Below are 19,176 nucleotides of genomic sequence, written 5' to 3'. Positions count from 1 at the left end.
ATCTTTTTAAGTTTCTTTTTGTCTTTTTTTCCACTTCCATCTCAGGCATTAAGCCTGCTCTAAGACACAGTAGCTGCACCCTCATTTTCATTGATTAAACTCCAAACATTTGTGTTGTCATGCTCTTTAAAATCTTAATTTCACCCAAAGTTAGCTGGAATAGGCTCCAGCACTCCCGTGACCCTCGTGAGGATTAGTTGCTTGGAGAATGGATGGATATTCCACCCTCACATTTTTCTATTTAAATGACTTTTATTGGATTTATTTCATATAGCATTAAAAAAATATATATATCTCCTCCTCTGGCTACTCTCCTTCAAATTGTCAAAGAGATCTGCACATCTCGACGACCCAATTATGCAACGCATCGGCTACTTGTCTTTCTTTTTTCAAGGATTTCAATGGCAAGTGTCAGGAAAAGACCCCATTCCATGATTTGTAGCTAGCCTCAGCTGTCAAGTGAATTTAACTTCCTTGAGAGTAAGCCCCTAAATGTGCTGCAATTAACTGGCGACCAGTCCATAGTATCATCTGAGATAAGATCAACTGTGAAACTGTGCAGGATATGGAAAATGAATGAATGAATGATAGCAGTGAGTGGTTTCTGCCTTTTGACACAACACAACCTTTTGTTTTGTCTTGGATTAGTTGTATGAGCTGCAAACCCCATCTTGCTCACCCATGCAGGTGAGTTGATGTTAGGATTTAATACAATTTAGTGTTGAATGCAAGCAACCGGCATAAAACATCCCAAACTGCTCGATTCTGAGATCTGCATGCCCACTGCTCCCTGTCTTGGGTTCTCTATACATGTCTGTTGATGAGATAAAAGAGCAGAGATGAAAGTGAAGCCAGATGGAGAGAGCGTGCAAAATAGACGGGGAAGAAAGTGTGCCTTGCAAGGGGATTAGCCCTTTTTTTCACCAATGAAAATTCCTCTCAATTTTCATCCAGATTATTTAAAATATTCTTCTACAAGTCTATAAGAGCTGAGATGTGAAAAAAGATCATCAAAAAAGATCTTACAAGTTACATCGTCAACGCAGAGATACACCACTTGAGTGGCTCTGCATCACTCAGTCATCAAATTGGTGATGGATTGGAATAAAAGAGGTTACGATTTGTTTGTTTGTGCGGGCGGGACAGTGAATAACTGGTTAGCACAGCTGCCTCACAGTTTCGCCTGTGTGGAGTTTGCATGCTCTTTCCGAGCCTGCCTGGTTGTTATTCCAAATACTCTGGTTTCTTTCCACCTCCTAAAACCATGCATGGTAGGTTAATTGAAAAGTCTAAATGGCATCTAGGTGCGAATGTGAAAGGGAATGGTTGTTTGTATGCCCTGGGATTGGTGGTGAGCACTTCATGGTGTACTAATGAGGATGAGGGCTATGGATGATGAGTAAATGACTGAATGCTTCTTTTAAAACATACATGTTCACAGTTAACCTTGATATGGTGAATGTTTACGCTTTAGGATACACAGTATTTATGTACACACCATGTACACATGCTGTAATTTCTCGAAAATAATGCGCAAATTTTTCCCAAAATATTTTCAAAAAGTTAATAGAGCGCATTATATTTAGGTATGGATGAAAAATACAAAATACAATGACATTGTATAGTTGTGTACAAGGTATACATACACATTTTGAAATGATATTCGATGTCTTATGTTACACATTTATATATATTACGGTAATGTGCGCCCCCAACCTGAACTGTATGAACTCATCGGGGAGCTTGCATTTTACGATCATTAGCGTAGCATGTTTGTTGCTACTGCACCAAAGATCAGAAACGACTGCCCGTGAGTTTGTTTTAACTTAAACCAAGACAAAAACGTCAACTAGAATGGCTAGTTGTGCAGCTGCTTTTAAAATAAATGTGTCATCACTCGTACCGATGACGCCGCCAACCCGTAAGTAGTGCGGCAGTCCGAAACAACAATAGCTTGCCTGAATGGCTTGAGGTGGGTATCAAAACAACGTGAACTCAAACTACGTAATGCAAGCGTCATGGGCACATTTAAAAAAATTTAAAAAATAAATAAATGAAAAAATGGGAGAGCGCACACAATTGAAATGGTCGCTTTTTTCTTTTTTAAATGTGCCCATTACCCTCGATTCTACGTAGTTTAAGCTCACGTTGTTTTGATAGCCACAGATGCCCGAGAAGCTGCGCTGCAGAACCAAAACTCCTGGGATTAAAAAAAAATGTTTCTCCACAAATGCCATGGATGGCACAGAGGATGACATGCAGTGGGAGTAAAATAGGATCACTGTTCATGAATTCAGGAGGCACCAGAACTGGACCAAGTCACCAAAGGTAGCTATGATGGATATTTTTCAGAGTGGAGATGAGCCAGAAGTTGCTTTTGAAGTCTTGGCCAAGGATGTGTAATGTAGAGGATAAACTGCACTATGCACAAATGTTTTCTGCACAAATATTTAATGCAAAAAAATGTTTCAGTCAAACGGTGTTAAATATTTATTTAAGACTGTAATATGTGTTATCAACAGTATTAATAAAATGTTTTGCCATTATTGAGCATTTAGTTTAGTTGGTTGAGGGATTCTGTTCTGACAATTACAGGGACCAGGACAAGCGTGTCTTCTGGGTTGTCCCGATATTATATTATGGCTACATCAACACGTGCACAATGATTATTATTAATGAATGTTGTACATGATTGTTTTTTGAAAAGCAATACAAGTAAAAACCTAACAAAATATATATACAGATAACTCCCAATATTTTGACCATATGGGTAGCAGGAAATTGGTGGTGCGCATTGTACATTGGTAGAAGTATTTTCCTGATTTTTTTTAGGCCGACTTTGGGGGTGCGCAATATACTTCGGGATGCATTATACTCGAGAAATTACGGTATTTTTGTAATGCTTGCATGTTTACAGCTACCGGTATATATACTGTAAGAGTGCTATAATGATATACATTATCTTGAAATATATACACATGGGAGTAAACATTTATCATGATCAGATTCACAGTTACACATAATTGCAGTTGTTTTTGGTGCCCATCTTTTTCTGAGGAAATTGGTTGGGGAGGGGATGAACTTTGCGCACTTTGTAGGCTGTCGCTTAACGCACTGACATTTGACAGCAACGGGCCAACCTACTTAATTGAGGTGTCAAAGTCGGTTTATGACCGTGCAAACTGCTTCATTTTTACAAAAATAAAGGAAGTAGGATGTAACAAATCGGACAACATTCTTGACCCTTGGGATATTTAAAAAAAAAAAACATGACAAGTGATCAAAACATCTGGAAACTTTTAAACTGTCTTCTTGTCAGGTTCAGTTTAAATCAAGTTTCAGCAATAAGTGAAGGAGACGTGCATTTTTTTTCAGAGTTTGCAAGAGTTCACAGGTGTGTCAATAGCATGTTTGTGACATGACTTCATCTAATTAGTGGGCAACGCAATGTCCTGTTTCGAAAGCCAATCACTGTTGGTATGAGAAGGGAGGTTACCCTGCCTCCTGGTCCACAAAGTAACCATTGCTTTTTACAGTTCCTTTACCCAGAAGAAATGCTGAATTGATTTGAGGACAGTTTGGAAACTGCGTCTCCTCAAATCGTATCATTTTAAATAAGTTTATGGAGTGTTGTTGCTTTTACTCTGTCATTGTTGAAATCACTTGGCTCAGGAACAGACAAATGTTGTGAAGATGAGAAGTAGCGCTCCTGATCCTTTCAAAGTTGTCAGCATCTGTACTGAATCCAAGCCACTTGACAGTCTGTGTCAGTATCCTTCAACATATTTGCACATTAGAGTGCCAGCAACCTGGGCAGCCTTCAGTGTAATAGCTTGTGGTGATGCTGGTTAATGAGTTAACTTTGGACTTCCACATATAGTGTACAGAAACATCACGTCACACAGGAGAGTTTTGTGCTTAGTAGTATAAGTAAGTAATCAGAATCAGCTTTATTGGCCAAGTATGGAAACAACAAGGAATTTGTCCCCGGTAGTTGGAGCCACCAAGTAAGATCGAGTAACCGAAAAAATACAGTTTTTAAGCTTTCTTATAATGAGGTAGCTTGTACCCTGGCAGCTCCCTCTGAGTCACCTACAGATCCATTTTTGATTCACCAATGAATCATATTCGCTTACACCATCCGTCTTCATAACCAAGCCGTCTGCCTCTTTTGGCCTCTGATTAGGGTCAGGAGTTTAGTGTGTGTGTGTGTGTGGTGTGTGTGTGTGTGTGTGTGTGTGTGTGTGTGTGTGAAGGAGGCGGGGGGGGGGGTGATTCGTGACAAAGGGCCCAGAGCCATTGCGAAAACCTGCAAGAATAAATGGAAGTTCGCTGACAGCGAGCGTGAACGCACAGTAAACATTAACCTCCTTCATGAATGTCTTTTTTACAGGTCTGCGTGCAAACACAAACAGCACAAGTCAAAGCCAGCCAGCGGCAAAATGCCATTTACGAACTTTTATCCACAATATATGTATGTGACAAGGATTTGAGACTGAGCAGAACAAGGGAACTATGACAACAATGGTTCCTTAAGATAGTATATATATATATATATATATATCATGTAAAGAAAAGGTGGCACGGTGTATCAGCTGCTAAAGCGTTGGTCTCACAGTTCTGAGGACCCGGGGTGAATCCTGGCCCCGCCTGTGTGAAGTTTGTATGCTTTCCCCGTGCTTGCATGGGTTTTCTCCAGGCACTCCAGTTTCCTCCCTAAACCCAAAAACACGCAACGCAACATTGATTAGACACTCTAAATTGCCCCTTTGTTTGATTGTGAGTGCGACTGTTTGTCTGTATATGCCCTGCGATTGGCTGGCAACCAGTTCAGGGTGTACCCCACCTCCTGCCCGTGGACAAACGGCACTCCCCGCAGCCCTGGTGAGGATAAGTGGCAAAGAAAATGGATGGATGTAAAGAAAACAGTTAGGAGAATCTCACAATATACAGGAACTGAAATCAGCTGTTGAGCTTTTGTCAGAATGATGTAAGTAGTATAATGTACAACTGCTGTAATGTATATATTTACTGTACATATATTTTTTGCATTATCACACTATGCTTGATGAATGTTTATTTTGTGTGCTGGTCCATCTTAGTGTTCTGCAAAGCACAGCCATCTCCCTCCTCCAAGGACAGCTCATTCCTTCATGAATACCCCCCCACCCCTTCATGTACGAGGATGGGGAAGGAGAGATTGTGAGATCAAAAGGAGGTACGGAGCATAAAGAGTGCCGTCACCTTGGGGGAGAGATGCGAAGATGGTGACAAGTGCTGTTTCTTTTCCTGATGTTTAATCATGAGCCTGTTGATGCAAATCCCCATTCACACACTTGTTGTTTCGGGCTGATTGCATCCCAAAAGCCAACGCTGGTATTTCTGTCTCCGCATAAGAGACGAGCAAATCCATTTTCATCAGACTAACTTGTTTTTGCTCTTGATTGCGGTGGTCAAATGGTGACGGTTGACAAATTGCTATCATAATAATCCATATTGTAACCTGCATCGTTAGAGTTGTCGCACCACCCAATATCCCTGAAACATTCAAGTATTTGCTGCCTTTAGTCTTGTTTTGTATTAGATACGTGCTGAAACAATATACAAAGCGTTTGCTCACCATACTGTACGGAGCTAGTATGTCATATGGAAATGGGGACTATATCATTTAATGTTATTGTATGATCTGTTGTGATTGGTACTGTATATGCTGTACTTTTACAGAGATGAAATGAACTGAATTGTGAAACAATTTAATCTGGTGTAGGAGTAATTTAATCCGGTATCAAGTTCCTGACATTCTAGATTGTAAAATTTGCACTAACCAACTCTTCCTGGACACAGTTAGGTGCAACACTTATAGTATCACAAACAATGCTAGATCTGTATGAAAACATACACATGTTGCAATTTATAATGGTGTTCAACAACACCATTTTTAGGACATCATCGAGGGAAAATGGGAGACATGTGCGAAATTTACACTCTGGAAACATCATTAATAAACATATAGCATATTGTTGAGACTCAGTCAAAATTAAGCATAGTTGTTTTTATGAAGGCCGAGTGTTTGATTACTCTTGAATTAGAGCTTCGTCGATTGTGCGTCTGAGGTGAGGCAAGTTACCGCATATTTACTTCTACTGTATGTGTAGACTCATGCTGAGACTTAAGTGGCCTTGAAAGATGACGTCATGTCATTTAACATTCTTTTCCATTGTCTCCAAACCAGCGCTTGGGCTCTTCCACCCTCCCTTGTCGTTCCACTTTGTGTTCATATATCTCACCGTCACTATCACTGCCTTATCATGTCAAACATCACTTCATGCAATGCTATAAGTACACATTCTTTCCATCTATCTCCTCTCCTTTCTGTCTCGCGTATCTTTCATTTAATCTTCAAACCTGTCGTTTGCATTTAGCTGTCAGTTTCTTGCTATTTCTTTGTGCTTTATTTAGTGTAAAACTGACTAAATTGTGTGTGTACCGTGTGTGTGTTTTGGGTTGGCGTGGTAGGTTTACAGGATGCATTAGCTCATCTTTCCTCTGAAAGGCGTTACCTGTGGGCTGGGGCGCCAACCTACCATAATGCCTCTTTGGTGACATTGTCTCCTGATCAATGGTCCAATTAATAAAAAACAATTCCTACATTGTTCTGATTTTTAAATGGAGGACTGGAGGAAGACCCCTAAAATATTATTTCCAAGGAAATCCCCCCTTTTTTTTGTTCAGTTGTTAACCCCTTTCTTGATTGAGTTCTTCTAGGTTTAGCAATGTGTTTATGTCCTCTGCTTTTTTTACGGTGTATTTGATCACATTGTCCCTGCAGTTTATGGTGAATTATTTGCTTCGCAGGATCCCTATTAATGTCACTTCACACCAACAAGCTCTTGTCATTTCATTACATCTGACACTGTATACATTTGGGGATATTGGCTCAAGCACACCATTATATGTTCTGCTTCTGCTGCACCTGGCTGGCGAGAAAGGCAGAAAATTGACTTTTTTTCTGGGTGCAGGCATCATTTTTATTGGAAGAATCACCAGCACACCGAGTCTTCTTATCTCTAAGTGTAGATTCTCAGTCAAGGTGCATCTGTATACTCTGCTCTGTATTGGTACGTTCCATAGGCGACCAAACGTGTGTTTCTGTGGCTGTGAATGTACTGCAAATGAAAAAGTAGGCCGCAAGCTTCTAAAAATACTTAATTGGGGAAGTTATTTTAATTGCTGGACTGTTGACAGGCCATCATTTGATATTAGTCATGTCCTGTAATCTGCCAAATTTGTTATGGGTCTTTTTTTTTAACTGTGCAGTACCATACATTTCTTAAGATAGAGGTTTGCGTTTAATTATATAATGTGTGTCGATACCACAAGCTTAGTGGACTAACAGGTCTTAATTTCTGGATTTTTCTTTTTAGATTATCTCTCTCACAGTGGACATGCACCTACGATGAAAATTTCAGACCCCTCCATGATTTCTAAGTGGGAGAACTTGCAATATAGCAGTGTGTTCAAATACTTGTTTTCTTTACTGTATATGCTTTGTTTATCTATCTATCTATCTATCTATCTATCTATCTATCTATCTATCTATCTATCTATCTATTATCTATCTATCTATCTATCTATCTATCTATCTATCTATCTATCTATCTATCTATCTATCTATCATAATATAATTAAAACATTAATATCTGTAGTGTTGAAAATATTTTGGTTCAGTACCATCTGCATACTGGTGTGTTGTTTTTGTATTTTATTTTGGCAATTACCAATGCGGCTGAGCAAGTTTGTCTCACCATGGGGCGCATTTCCTTATTTCTTGTTCTACCCACTTTTGTAGACGTCAAACCGAGCAGCCCCCCCAGACCCTTCCAAACACAGCCTTTGAAAAAAAAATCGTGTCATTTTTTTTGAAAACATAAATACACATAACTTCATGTGCAAAGTGCATTTCAAGGCATTCACAACACAAAAGTGTGTGTGTGCGTGAGTGCGTGTGCATGTGTGTATCTGTGTGTGTGTTTTATGTTGCCCTGGCTGGCAATAATGAATCCAGTGGAGCTGTTGGCACGAGCAAGGCCACGCTATTAACCTCTCTGCCAGCGAGACTGATCTCACCCTGTCTGTCTCGAAGGGCTGATGACACACTCACACAGTGAGCTCTACACACACACACACACACTAACCTGTCCTTTCTAATCAAATTCCCATTGAAGTGAAATGTATTCTATATTGCCCAATCAGCGCTATTGAAAGCATCATTGTGGCAATGTCCACGGACGATTTCTTTTCACCACCTTCTCAAAGGAGGTACTCTTCAGAACTATTACACATGTATTAATCTCCATTTGCTGAAGTGAGCCTCATCATGTTTCACTCTGGCCATCAGTTGAAATTGGACTTTTATGAGTGGGTTTCCTCGCTAATATCCTTCCCAATAGAAGTACAAATGTGCAGCATGTGCTTTTGATCTTACAAGACCTTAGTAGTTGTTACATCACGTTCTTGATTGTAGCTATAAATCATTGTGGGAGCTTTTCTCTTTGTAAAGAAGATTTAAGAGGACCTTTCAGGGTCTGTCAGGTTGAGGTGGACGTGGACTATGAGCTTTGCACCCACTGCGAATTACAGCCTTTCCACCGTCTTTTTAATGAGCTTTTGGACGGGCTGTTTGTTGGATGCCGTGAACGATTAAATAACAAAGTAACGTGACATGAGGAGGAAAATATGACATGAAAAGCGTCGTCGTATTGCTTCACCGCCAACTGTAAATGATGTTTAGTCATCTGTTTGGATTTTGTGTGTCTGTGTGTGAGGGAGACAGCACACACCTCCACAGAAATCCTTCGAGGGGTAAGGAGCACCTGGCTGTGTCTGTAGTCATAACAAATGACATGCAAGGATTAAGACTACATTTGTATGTGTGCCAACTTGTGCCAGCCTCTCTCTCCAGACCAGCAGTAATGCAAGAGCGACGCTTGGCACGCTACTTTCTAACTGCACCGCCCTGGAAGGCCGCAGCTCATTCACATGTCCTTCATTAGTGTTACAGCCTAGGACGGGCGTGCCGCACTATCCCATACACCTCATCCCAGCTGCGATCCGACCGAGATGGAGATAATTTGAAGAGGATGACACATTTGGCGAGCCAGAGGACATTGCGTTAGGAGTTCTTTGCAGTGGGAGTTCATTAGGCACACCACTGCTGGGAGTCCGACGTCAGCTTGGCCAAGCTAAATTGAGATCCTTTGGCCAAGGGACATTCGGATTAATTGGAAAATGGAGACAAGCCCTTTTGTGCTACCGCTTGTGGGATGTTTATGTATTTACTTTCTTCTTTTCTGTCATTATAAATGTAATGGAAGCTGGTAATTTGGAGCTAACGGCTTTCCTGCACTGCGTTTCATTTTAAGCTAATATTGACCCTAATAATGTCCCCTTCTGTGATATTTTGCTTTGGCAGGTGGCACCATACAGCCAGCAGGGGATGGCAGGCTATAGCCAACAACAGCAGGCAAGCCATCAGGGAACTCCGCCCTATTTCAGTCCCCCACAACAAACACCCCCGGCTCCTAACCGGAGCCCTTACCTGCACTCACGATCGCTGCCCCAGGTAACAATAAAATATCATACACATTCACTAACCACAACATGGTACACCTGCATACTCTAATCAGATCCAGCAGAAGAGAAAGCACTCTCAACATGTAAAAGTAATGTCTCGATGTCAGTATTAGAGAAATAGTTCATTCAGTAGCGTTCTTGTTTTATTATTTTTGTTGTTTCTCAACATTTTTTGTGATAGTGTATGCAAACTACAACCACAATAATTGTCAAATTGTTTAATATACTTGCTTTCTGAGCAGATCAAAACTGGGCATTACTGTCATCTTCTTCTTCTTCTTCTTTTCCTTTCGGCTTGTCCCGTTAGGGGTCGCCACAGCGTGTCATCTTTTGCCATCTTAGCCTATCTCCTGCATCTTCCTCTCTAACCCCAACTGCCCTCATGTCTTCCCTCACCACAGCCATAAACCTTCTCTTTGGTCTTCCTCTCGCTCTTTTGCCTGGGAGCTCCATCCTCAGCATCCTTCTACCAATATACTCACTCTCTCGCCTCTGAACATGTCCAAACCATCGAAGTCTGCTCTCTCGATCTTGTCTCCAAAACATCCAACTTTGGCTGTCCCTCTAATGAGCTCATTTCTAATCCTATCCAACCTGGTCACTCCGAGCGAGAACCTCAACATCTTCATTTCTGCTACCTCCAGTTCTGCTTCCTGTTGTTTCTTCAGCGCCACCGTCTCTAATCCGTACATCATGGCCGGCCTCACCACTGTTTAGTAAACTTTGCCCTTCATCCTAGCAGAGACTCTTCTGTCACATAACACACCAGACACCTTTCGCCAGCTGTTCCAACCTGCTTGGACCCGTTTCTTCACTTCCTTACCACACTCACCATTGCTCTGGATTGTTGACCCTAAATATTTGAAGTCATCTACCCTCGCTATCTCTTCTCCCTGGAGCCTCACTCTTCCCCCTCCACTTTTCTCATTCACGCACATATATTCTGTTTTACTTCGGCTAATCTTCATTCCTCTCCTTTCCAGTGCATGTCTCCATCTTTCTAATTGTTCCTCTGCATGCTCCCTGCTTTCACTGCATATCACAATATCATCTGCGAACATCATGGTCCAAGGGGATTCCAGTCTAACCTCATCTGTCAGCCTATCCATTACTACTGCAAACAGGAAGGGGCTCAGAGCTGATTCACGATGCAGTCCCACCTCCACCTTAAATTTTTCTGACACACCAACGGCACACCTCACTATTGTTCTGCTCCCATCATACATGTCCTGTACTATTCTAACATATTTCTCTGCCACACCAGACTTACGCATGCAGTACCACAGTTCCTCTCTTGGTACTTTGTCGTAGGCTTTCTCTAGATCCACAAAGACACAATGTAGCTTGTACCCATCACTTCTTCATCGCCCCTGTTTCCTTTACCAAGATGTCCATTACAATCTGCACCAATCACAACTCTCTCTCTGTACTTTTCCACTAGCATCCTCAAGGCAAATAATGCATCTGTGGTACTCTTTCTAGGCATGAAACCATACTGTTGCTCGCAGATACTTCTGTCCTGAGTCTAGCCTCCACTACTCTTTCCCATAACTTCATTGTGTGGCTCATCAACTTTATTCCTCTATAGATCCCACAACTCTGAACATCCCCTTTGTTCTTAAAAATGGGAACTAGAACACTTTCCCTCCATTCTTCAGGCATCTTTTCGCCCGCTAGTATTCTGTTGAATAAGTTGGTCAAAAACTCCACAGCCATCTCTCCAAATTGCTTCCATACCTCTACCGGTATCTCATCAGGACCAACTGCCTTTACATTTTTCATCCTTTGTAGTGCCTTTCTGACTTCCCCCTTACTAATCATTGCCACTTCCTGGTCCTTCACACTTGCCTCTTCAACTCTTCCTTCTCTCTCATTTTCTTCATTCATCAACTTCTCAAAGTATTCTTTCCATCTATTTAGCACACTACTGGCACCAGTCAACACATTTCCATCTCTATCCTTAATCACTCTTACCTACTGCACATCCTTCCCATCTCTATCCCTCTGTCTGGCCAACCTGTAGAGATCCTTTTCTCCTTCTTTCGTGTCCAACCTGGTGTACATGTCTTCATATGCCTCTTGTTTAGCCTTTGCCACCTCTACCTTTGCCCTACGTCGCATCTCGATGTACTCCTTTCGCCTCTCCTCAGTCCTCTCAGTATCCCACTTCTTCTTCGCTAATCTCTTTCCTTGTATGACTCCCTGTATTTTGGGGTTCCACCACCAAGTCTCCTTCTCCCCTTTCCTACCAGATGACACACCAAGTACTCTCCTGCCTGTCTCTCTGATCACCTTGGCTGTCGTAGTACAGTCTTCCGGGAGGTTCTGCTGTCCATCGAGAGCCTGTCTCACCTCTTTCCGGAAGGCCGCACAACATTCTTCCTTTCTCAGCTTCTACCACATGGTTCTCTGCTCTACCTTTGTCTTCTTAATCTTCCTACATACCACCAGAGTCATCCTACACACTACCACCCTGTGCTGTCGAGCTACACTCTCCCCTACCACGACTTTACAGTCAGTAATCTCCTTCAGATTACGTCTGCACAAAATATAATCCGCCTGCGTGCTTCTACCTCCGCTCTTGTAGGTCACTATATGTTCCTCCCTCTTCTGGAAATAAGTGTTCACTACAGTCATCTCCATCCTTTTTGCAAAGTCCACCATCATCTGTCCCTCAAAGTTCCTTTCCTGGATGCTGTACTTACCCATCACTTCTTCATCACCCCTGTTTCCTTTACCAAGATGTCCATTACAATCTGCACCAATCACAACTCTCTCTCTGTCTGGGATGCTCAGAACTACTTCATCAAGTTCCTTCCAGAATTTCTCTTTCAACTCTAGGTCACATCCTACCTGTGGGGCATAGCCGCTAACCACATTATACATAACACCCTCAATTTCAAATTTTAGTCTCATCACTAATTATGTTAATAATTAATAATAATAATAATAATAAATAATAAGTACTAATTACTAATAATGGGCATTACTGTCATAAAGAGTGCATTTACAAATCACAGAGACACTCACACTGGCCAAGATTATACATTTTGGATAAACTATAGACATGTCTTTTGAGAAACTTTTATTCAAAACTGCTCATTCCCGTCCTACGTTTATGCAGTACCGTATACGAATATGTGATAATTAGACAATTCTGTGCTTGGAAGATAGCGTAAATAGTTTGGGGTATGTTCTTTTGCACCAATATAAGATGACTGCTCAACACAAGGTCCATCAAGGCATTTTTGGGTGAGGTTTAGAACCTTGACCCTCACCATCAATATGATGGTATTTGATTTATAGACGAGATTTTGTACGCATGCGGTAGAAATTAGTTGCCTCTGTCTGACGAAATAAATAAGGGAAACGAGCATACTGTACATTATGCAGCCCCCACTGAATTCACACTGCATTTCATTCATTGATTAAAAACTAATAATAATTATGGTTCACCATGGGAGGTAATAATCATTTATGAGAAGGCATTGTGATTCTAATACAAATCTGTGGTTATGGAGAATGTGATGGGAATATTATTTTTTGAATACTACTGACTAAGTGGTATCATCTGAACGACTTGGTCTTATGGTACAAGTATAAACTATATCATTACAAACTGGAGGTTGTGTGGTGGGATACGGTGTGGTTGCTATCTTAAATGGAGTCCTATGCGACGACCCACAACAGGGCCCCCCAGGTCGATAGTCACTGGGGACAGAAAGGAATGGGAGGATTCTGATTTTCTCACTTTTCACTGATCAACACTGGTTCAAAAACCACTGACGGCACATCTGTTAATTGTAAATCCAATTATCAAACTATAATTGTCAACTAGTCCCGCACGTTGATGTCCCCCTCGCCATACATGCCACCCTGCGCGATCGCACATTTCGCACAAACCAATTACTAGGCTTTACACGGTCAGAATTTTTGGAGCTGTTACCTGATCAGTGAGATTAAAATAAATAACAACGATCACCGATCTGATAAAAAAACAGAAAAATGTAATGAATACTTCATTTACTGTATATACTTGTGTACTGTATACTGAGTATCTTCAAAAGTATTCTAATCACTCATGTCAAACCATCATTACAATATAACAAATAACGAAGGAAAAAATACAAAGAAATGGCACACTAGTTAGCACGTGTCTTCGTTTAATTAATAAATTAATTGTAATTAAATGACTTCCCAAGAATCAAAACTGATTCGACATGAGTTTGGCATGTTTAGTGCAACAGTTAGTGCTAACACTTACTCGCTAGGCTACATCACAGTTTGTTGCCTGCTCGCGAGTGGTATTCTATCAAAAGTACATGAATATACCTCAAGCAGTCCTTAAATGAGCGTCCTCTTCGGCGCAATCCATTGTTGTTGTTGTCGCCATGGTAATGGGTGTATCTGGTCGTATTTGGATTGACAAGATAAAGCCCAGTGAAAGACTGGATGCAGTGGTATTAGAATGCAAGATTTTATTGAAGTCATCGGCCATAGTGCAATTGTGAAAGACCAAATTTGTCCTGTAGTCTGATCCAGGCATTGTATGATTTTTGTAAAATAACTGTATTGGCAGTCAGATATTTACAGTACTACCTCAAAAGATGCGTAACAAGGCTAAAAATAAACTAGCTTTTGAATTCAAATATACTGTACACGATGAAAACGTTGAATATCTTTTGCGGAGCTGATCAATGTGGTCATTGATTGGATTGGTGAATTATGACAATCAGCACAACATCCCAATGGGTTGTTTTCACGTGACGTCACCTAATGTGCTGCCTTGGACGGTGGCCATTTTTTAACCCTGAGCTCTGGAATATTATTTCTTTAATATCGAGGCAAACTCCATTTATTCCATTTTTTTTCAAAAAGTAAAACCTGTATATTAGTTCACCAAAAGCAAAGCGAAATGTTTATTATTTGTATAAATTTGATGGGAATGGCAGAAAGACAAAAGAATAAAATCCAGTATTTCACAAAATTCTCAGATCTTTCAAGTGACTAAGAAAAAAGGTTCTTAACTGTAATATTGGCCTACTGAAGAAAGCATGATCAGCACGATGGAGGTTGAAGCCGGGCAGCGTGATAGCAGTGTCTGGCACTTGTCCACAAAGCCAAGTCTCCGTGAAGCACAGACCCTCAGAATGTCCAAAGTCTTTCGTCAGAAGCGTTAGACGATGTCCCCGCTTTCGGAGGCGGACTTGTATCCCGGATCGCGAGCCTCTTCGTCGTGAGGCTTTGAAGAGTGTGCCGACTAGCAACTCTGGAAAAAGCTTCAGCGAACTGGCGAGAGTTGTAGAAGAAAAGTCTGAAGAAGACGCTGATGGTTAGCAAGTCCTCTCTTGTGTAATTGAGTCCCGAGACGCCCGTGAAACACAAAAACACAAACGGTAACGGGAGAGCATTCCGAAGGCTGCCAAACTGGTAGGCGCTAGGTAGGAAGGTTAAATGGCGGCGCGCAGCGGTGTATGGGTAATTAAGCAAAAAATGTGACGTCAGTGAAAAGAACCCATTATCGGCAGATCAGATTGGCTTGATCAAGTCAAATTTCTGCCACTTTTCATGACCGTACATTTCTACTCCTTTCATTCTTTCTTCCCCTTTGTCTGGTCATGCACAATAAAGAAGAAGAAAAAAGCAATTTATACTTCACAAAAAGCCTTGTCCACGCATACATAATCATAGTGACAAAGGACCTGTCACACACATGAACTTATTGTAACTTGAATGGTCAAGTTCAGTGTGATACGCCGCAGATGTTTTTTGTCTCAGAAGTAGGGTTCGGGTTCAAGTTGTTTTGGAGTCCAGTGACGGCTGCCCATGTGTTTTCCATCCACTGTGGAATGGCTGCGGCCTGGAGAGAAGCAGAACAAAATAGTGTAGGGAGAAACAACCCAGCGATACGGAAGCGATTCCAATAAAAATGGACAGGAAAGAATAGCTCAGACAAGAACGGGTGAAGCAAAGCAGAGCAAGGTATCAGAATGAAGACAGAATGCCCCGCAACCTTGGTAAAATTGAAGATTAGAGACTGTTTTAATTAAATTGAAGATATAGACAACTGCATTAAAAATCGGTAAATAGATTTCTTAATTACATTAGGATCAGGTCACGCACAGGTGTGTGTACAAACACACTGTGCAGTCAAGTGGACAGACATTATTCGCTCCCAACTCTGAGATCCGCAGAACCGATTGACATTTTGCGATTGCAACAATGTGCTTCCATCATTAGCCGCTGATGTGGCAGCAATTGACCCATGCTGACATTTAGACAGCAGGTACAATGCTTCCACTCCACCCTTGTGATTGGGACTAGCTATTTTTGTACTAACCCAATTCCAATGAAGTTGGGACATTGTGTTGAACATAAATCGAAAAAAAACATTATGTATATTTTTAAAATTTGTTGAACAAAACATCCCAACTTCATTGGAAGAGGGTTTATACCTGTGGTGATAAACTCGGTATTGGTCATTGTGCCAACTGCTTCAGTGACCTGTGACCAAACGAATAATGATGGGGGGGGGAATGACCGAGTCACATCACGAGCTTGTTAATGTCAGAGAAAAAGACGGTTGTCATTGGTGAGCTCAACAAAGCCTTTTTGCTGGAGATTAAAGCAGTTTTTCAGTTTTCACAATAGAAAGTTAGCACACATTTGCAATGTGTGCATTTATGAGGACCAAAATAACATTTGAGATGCAAGACATGCCCTCATAAAGGAAACTAAATCTCACTTTTAATTGAGTCATCTTCAAGAATGTTTATTATAGTGGTTGCAGTGTACTGTATTGGACTTCATTGTGTTTTACACTGAGATGTTCACACAATTTTACCACTTCTTTTCGTTACGTGATCCAAGCTGTCAGCATGTGGTACATGTTGCTTTCCACAGTAGACGGTTGTTGTCAGTGTGTGTGGGTGTTTTTTTTTTTTTTTTTTGAATTTCAAGTCATCTGAAATGATTGATTGATACAAAAACATGACATTTTTCCACAGACCAAAATGGTAATTTTCCATCGATTTGAGTGAGAGAGAGTACTGGAAATAACACAAAACATGCTGTGTCTTCCATTTTTTATTCAAGAGTAAACGTGGTTGGAAATTGAACCTACACAGTACAGCTGGCCAGCATTACAAATACAGGATTTGGCGAGCTTTCAGATCAGAGGTGTTCTTTTCTCTGAGTGAGCATGCATCTTTTGTCAGTTTTGTGTATACCTATATCAGCGTGAACACAAATCGCCCGAATGTGCTGCTGCAATTCTGAGCTGTGAAAAGGTCAAATGTTGACCTTTATTTTTGATTCGGGGCTAAAATGAGCCATGATGTGAGCCACACTGAACAAATGACACACACACATACGGACAAAAGATTGCAAACTCGCAGATTAGGATGTCACTGTGGTTTTGACCCCTGCTTTTTGACCTGACATTAAATGGAGAAATCCAAGCTGCAGTTCTTTGTTGATCTTCAAGCGTTCTGTGCAGCATCCCACAGCCCACTTCACTCCCATTAACCCTAGCCAGAGGACATCTTCTTGCTGATGGAACCATTCCAGCTTCCTTTGACAAGGAATTAGCCGCGCAACCAAGCACTATTAGCTGGTTTAGGAGCAAATCGAAGTGAAAATAGCACATTTCTTTGAGTCTGTTGTACTGCTGTGACCCCATGTGATTGTAAGGGTCAGCAGAAGCTATAAAGATACTTCTTAGACATCAAGGCTGAAAGTACAGCTCTGCACCGCGATAAAGGGGAGGGGGGTTGGATTTGGCTGGTGTTACTTGTGTACTATGGTTTATTTTTCTTATCCATCCATCTAGCTATCTATTTATCTAACTAGCTAGCTACCTGAGCCACTCATATGTACACCCCTCTTGCCTGAGGTTCCTCATAAAATGGATTTTATATATATATATATATATGTGTGTGTGTGTGTGTGTGTGTATGTGTGTGTATTTTTTATAAATGTAAGCAAAAAGTCTTGTTATGTGAAGTGACATGCATCGAAGATCATGCATCAATAATATTTATTTAAAATAATGTTTTAGAGTCATTTTATAAAAGTTCCTTTGAAATTTTATTTGATTTTAGAATAGCAGGGCTGTTTGGATCAATTGCTTTCATGGTTGGGACATGGCCCACAGACCATACATTGTCCACTGCATGTGTAAGTCTTGTTTCCCCATAATACTTTCCACCTCATAAAAAATGAAATGGGAGTGTGTGAATGAGAGAGTTACATAATTTCAATAACTTTAAGATTCTTTTTTAACGGTGTTTCTTTTATTGAGCAGTAAACACATGTGGCAGACCTAAAACCTTGAGACAGTGACCAGCTGCCATGTTTCAACAGTGTCAGAAAATGTTCTGAAGCACATGTGGAGCAATTCAGCAGCCAAACTTCAATTTATGTTTGGGGAGTAATTACATTTAAGTGAATACAGCCCAGTTAGTACAGTGAAGAAAATATTATATAGTATTTGAACACCTTGCTATATTGCAAGTTCTCCCACTTAGAAATCATGGAGGGGTCTGAAATTTTCATCGTAGGTGCATGTCCACTGTGAGAGAGATAATCTAAAAAGAAAAATCCAGAAATCACAATGTATGATTTTTTTTAACGATTTATTTGTGTGATACAGCTGCAAATAAGTATTTCAACACCTGAGAAAACCAATGTTAATATTTGGTACAGTAGCCTTTGTTTGTAATTACAGAGGTCAAAGGTTTCCCGTAGTTGTTCACCAGGTTTGCACACACTGCAGGAGGGATTTTGGCCCACTCCTCCACACAGATCTTCTCTAGATCAGATAGGTTTCTGGGCTGCCGCTGAGAAACACGGAGTTTCAACTCCCTCCAAAGATTTTATATTGGGTTTATGTTTGGAGACTGGCTTGGCCACGCCAGAACCTTGATATCCTTCATACAGAGCCACTCCTTGGTTTTCCTGGCTGTGTGCTTTGGCTCATTGTCATGTTGAAAGACTCAGCCACGACCCATCTTCAATGGTCTGACTGAGGGAACAAGGTTGTTCCCCAAAATCTCACAGGTGTTCAAATTCTCATTTGCTGCTGTATCACACAACTAAATTTTTAGATGATGTCTCTCACAGTGGAAAATTTCAGACCCCTCCATGATTTCTGAGTGGGAGAACTTGCAATTTAGCAAGCTGTTCAAATACTACTATTTTATTATTTTCTTCACTGTATATGGCATGGTATAAACCTTAAATATGCCACAGTGCTGTATTTGGTTTGAATACCTGGAGGCATGTTATTTCACATGAGCTCTATCAAGACTCTAGCAAAGGCCATCCATCCATCTGTGAAACGGAGACTACTGGTGCTTTCCTCAATTGGTCTTATCTATTTCCTGTTCCTGTCGTGACAGTTGCCTCTTGGGAGCTGTTTTCAACTGATTGGACGTGAGCAAGCTCCCGTTCATGGAAACCTGCTGAGCTGATTTTGAGGGTTATCTTTGCCCAGCATTCATGTTGAACACTGAAAACACTCCCTATCAGCAAAATTTGTGA

General features: G+C 41.0%; 1 protein-coding gene across 3 annotated transcripts in view; it reads left to right on the top strand.

Annotated features, from left to right (window-relative positions):
* arid1b (AT-rich interactive domain 1B) overlaps window positions 1-19,176 on the top strand; it is a 196,833-nt gene that overhangs the window by 43,663 nt on the left and 133,994 nt on the right. For all 3 annotated transcript variants that reach the window (XM_061843427.1, XM_061843426.1, XM_061843428.1), the window contains exon 3: window positions 9,473-9,622. In XM_061843427.1, coding sequence (XP_061699411.1) covers window positions 9,473-9,622 — 150 coding nt within the window. The remainder of the gene's footprint in view (window positions 1-9,472; window positions 9,623-19,176) is intronic.

Source organism: Syngnathoides biaculeatus, chromosome 15 (assembly GCF_019802595.1).
Source record: "Syngnathoides biaculeatus isolate LvHL_M chromosome 15, ASM1980259v1, whole genome shotgun sequence".
In the NCBI taxonomy this organism is placed as follows: Eukaryota; Metazoa; Chordata; class Actinopteri; order Syngnathiformes; family Syngnathidae; genus Syngnathoides; species Syngnathoides biaculeatus.
The sequence above is the reverse complement of the archived record's forward strand: the minus strand, read 5'-3'. Positions and strand labels throughout refer to the sequence as shown.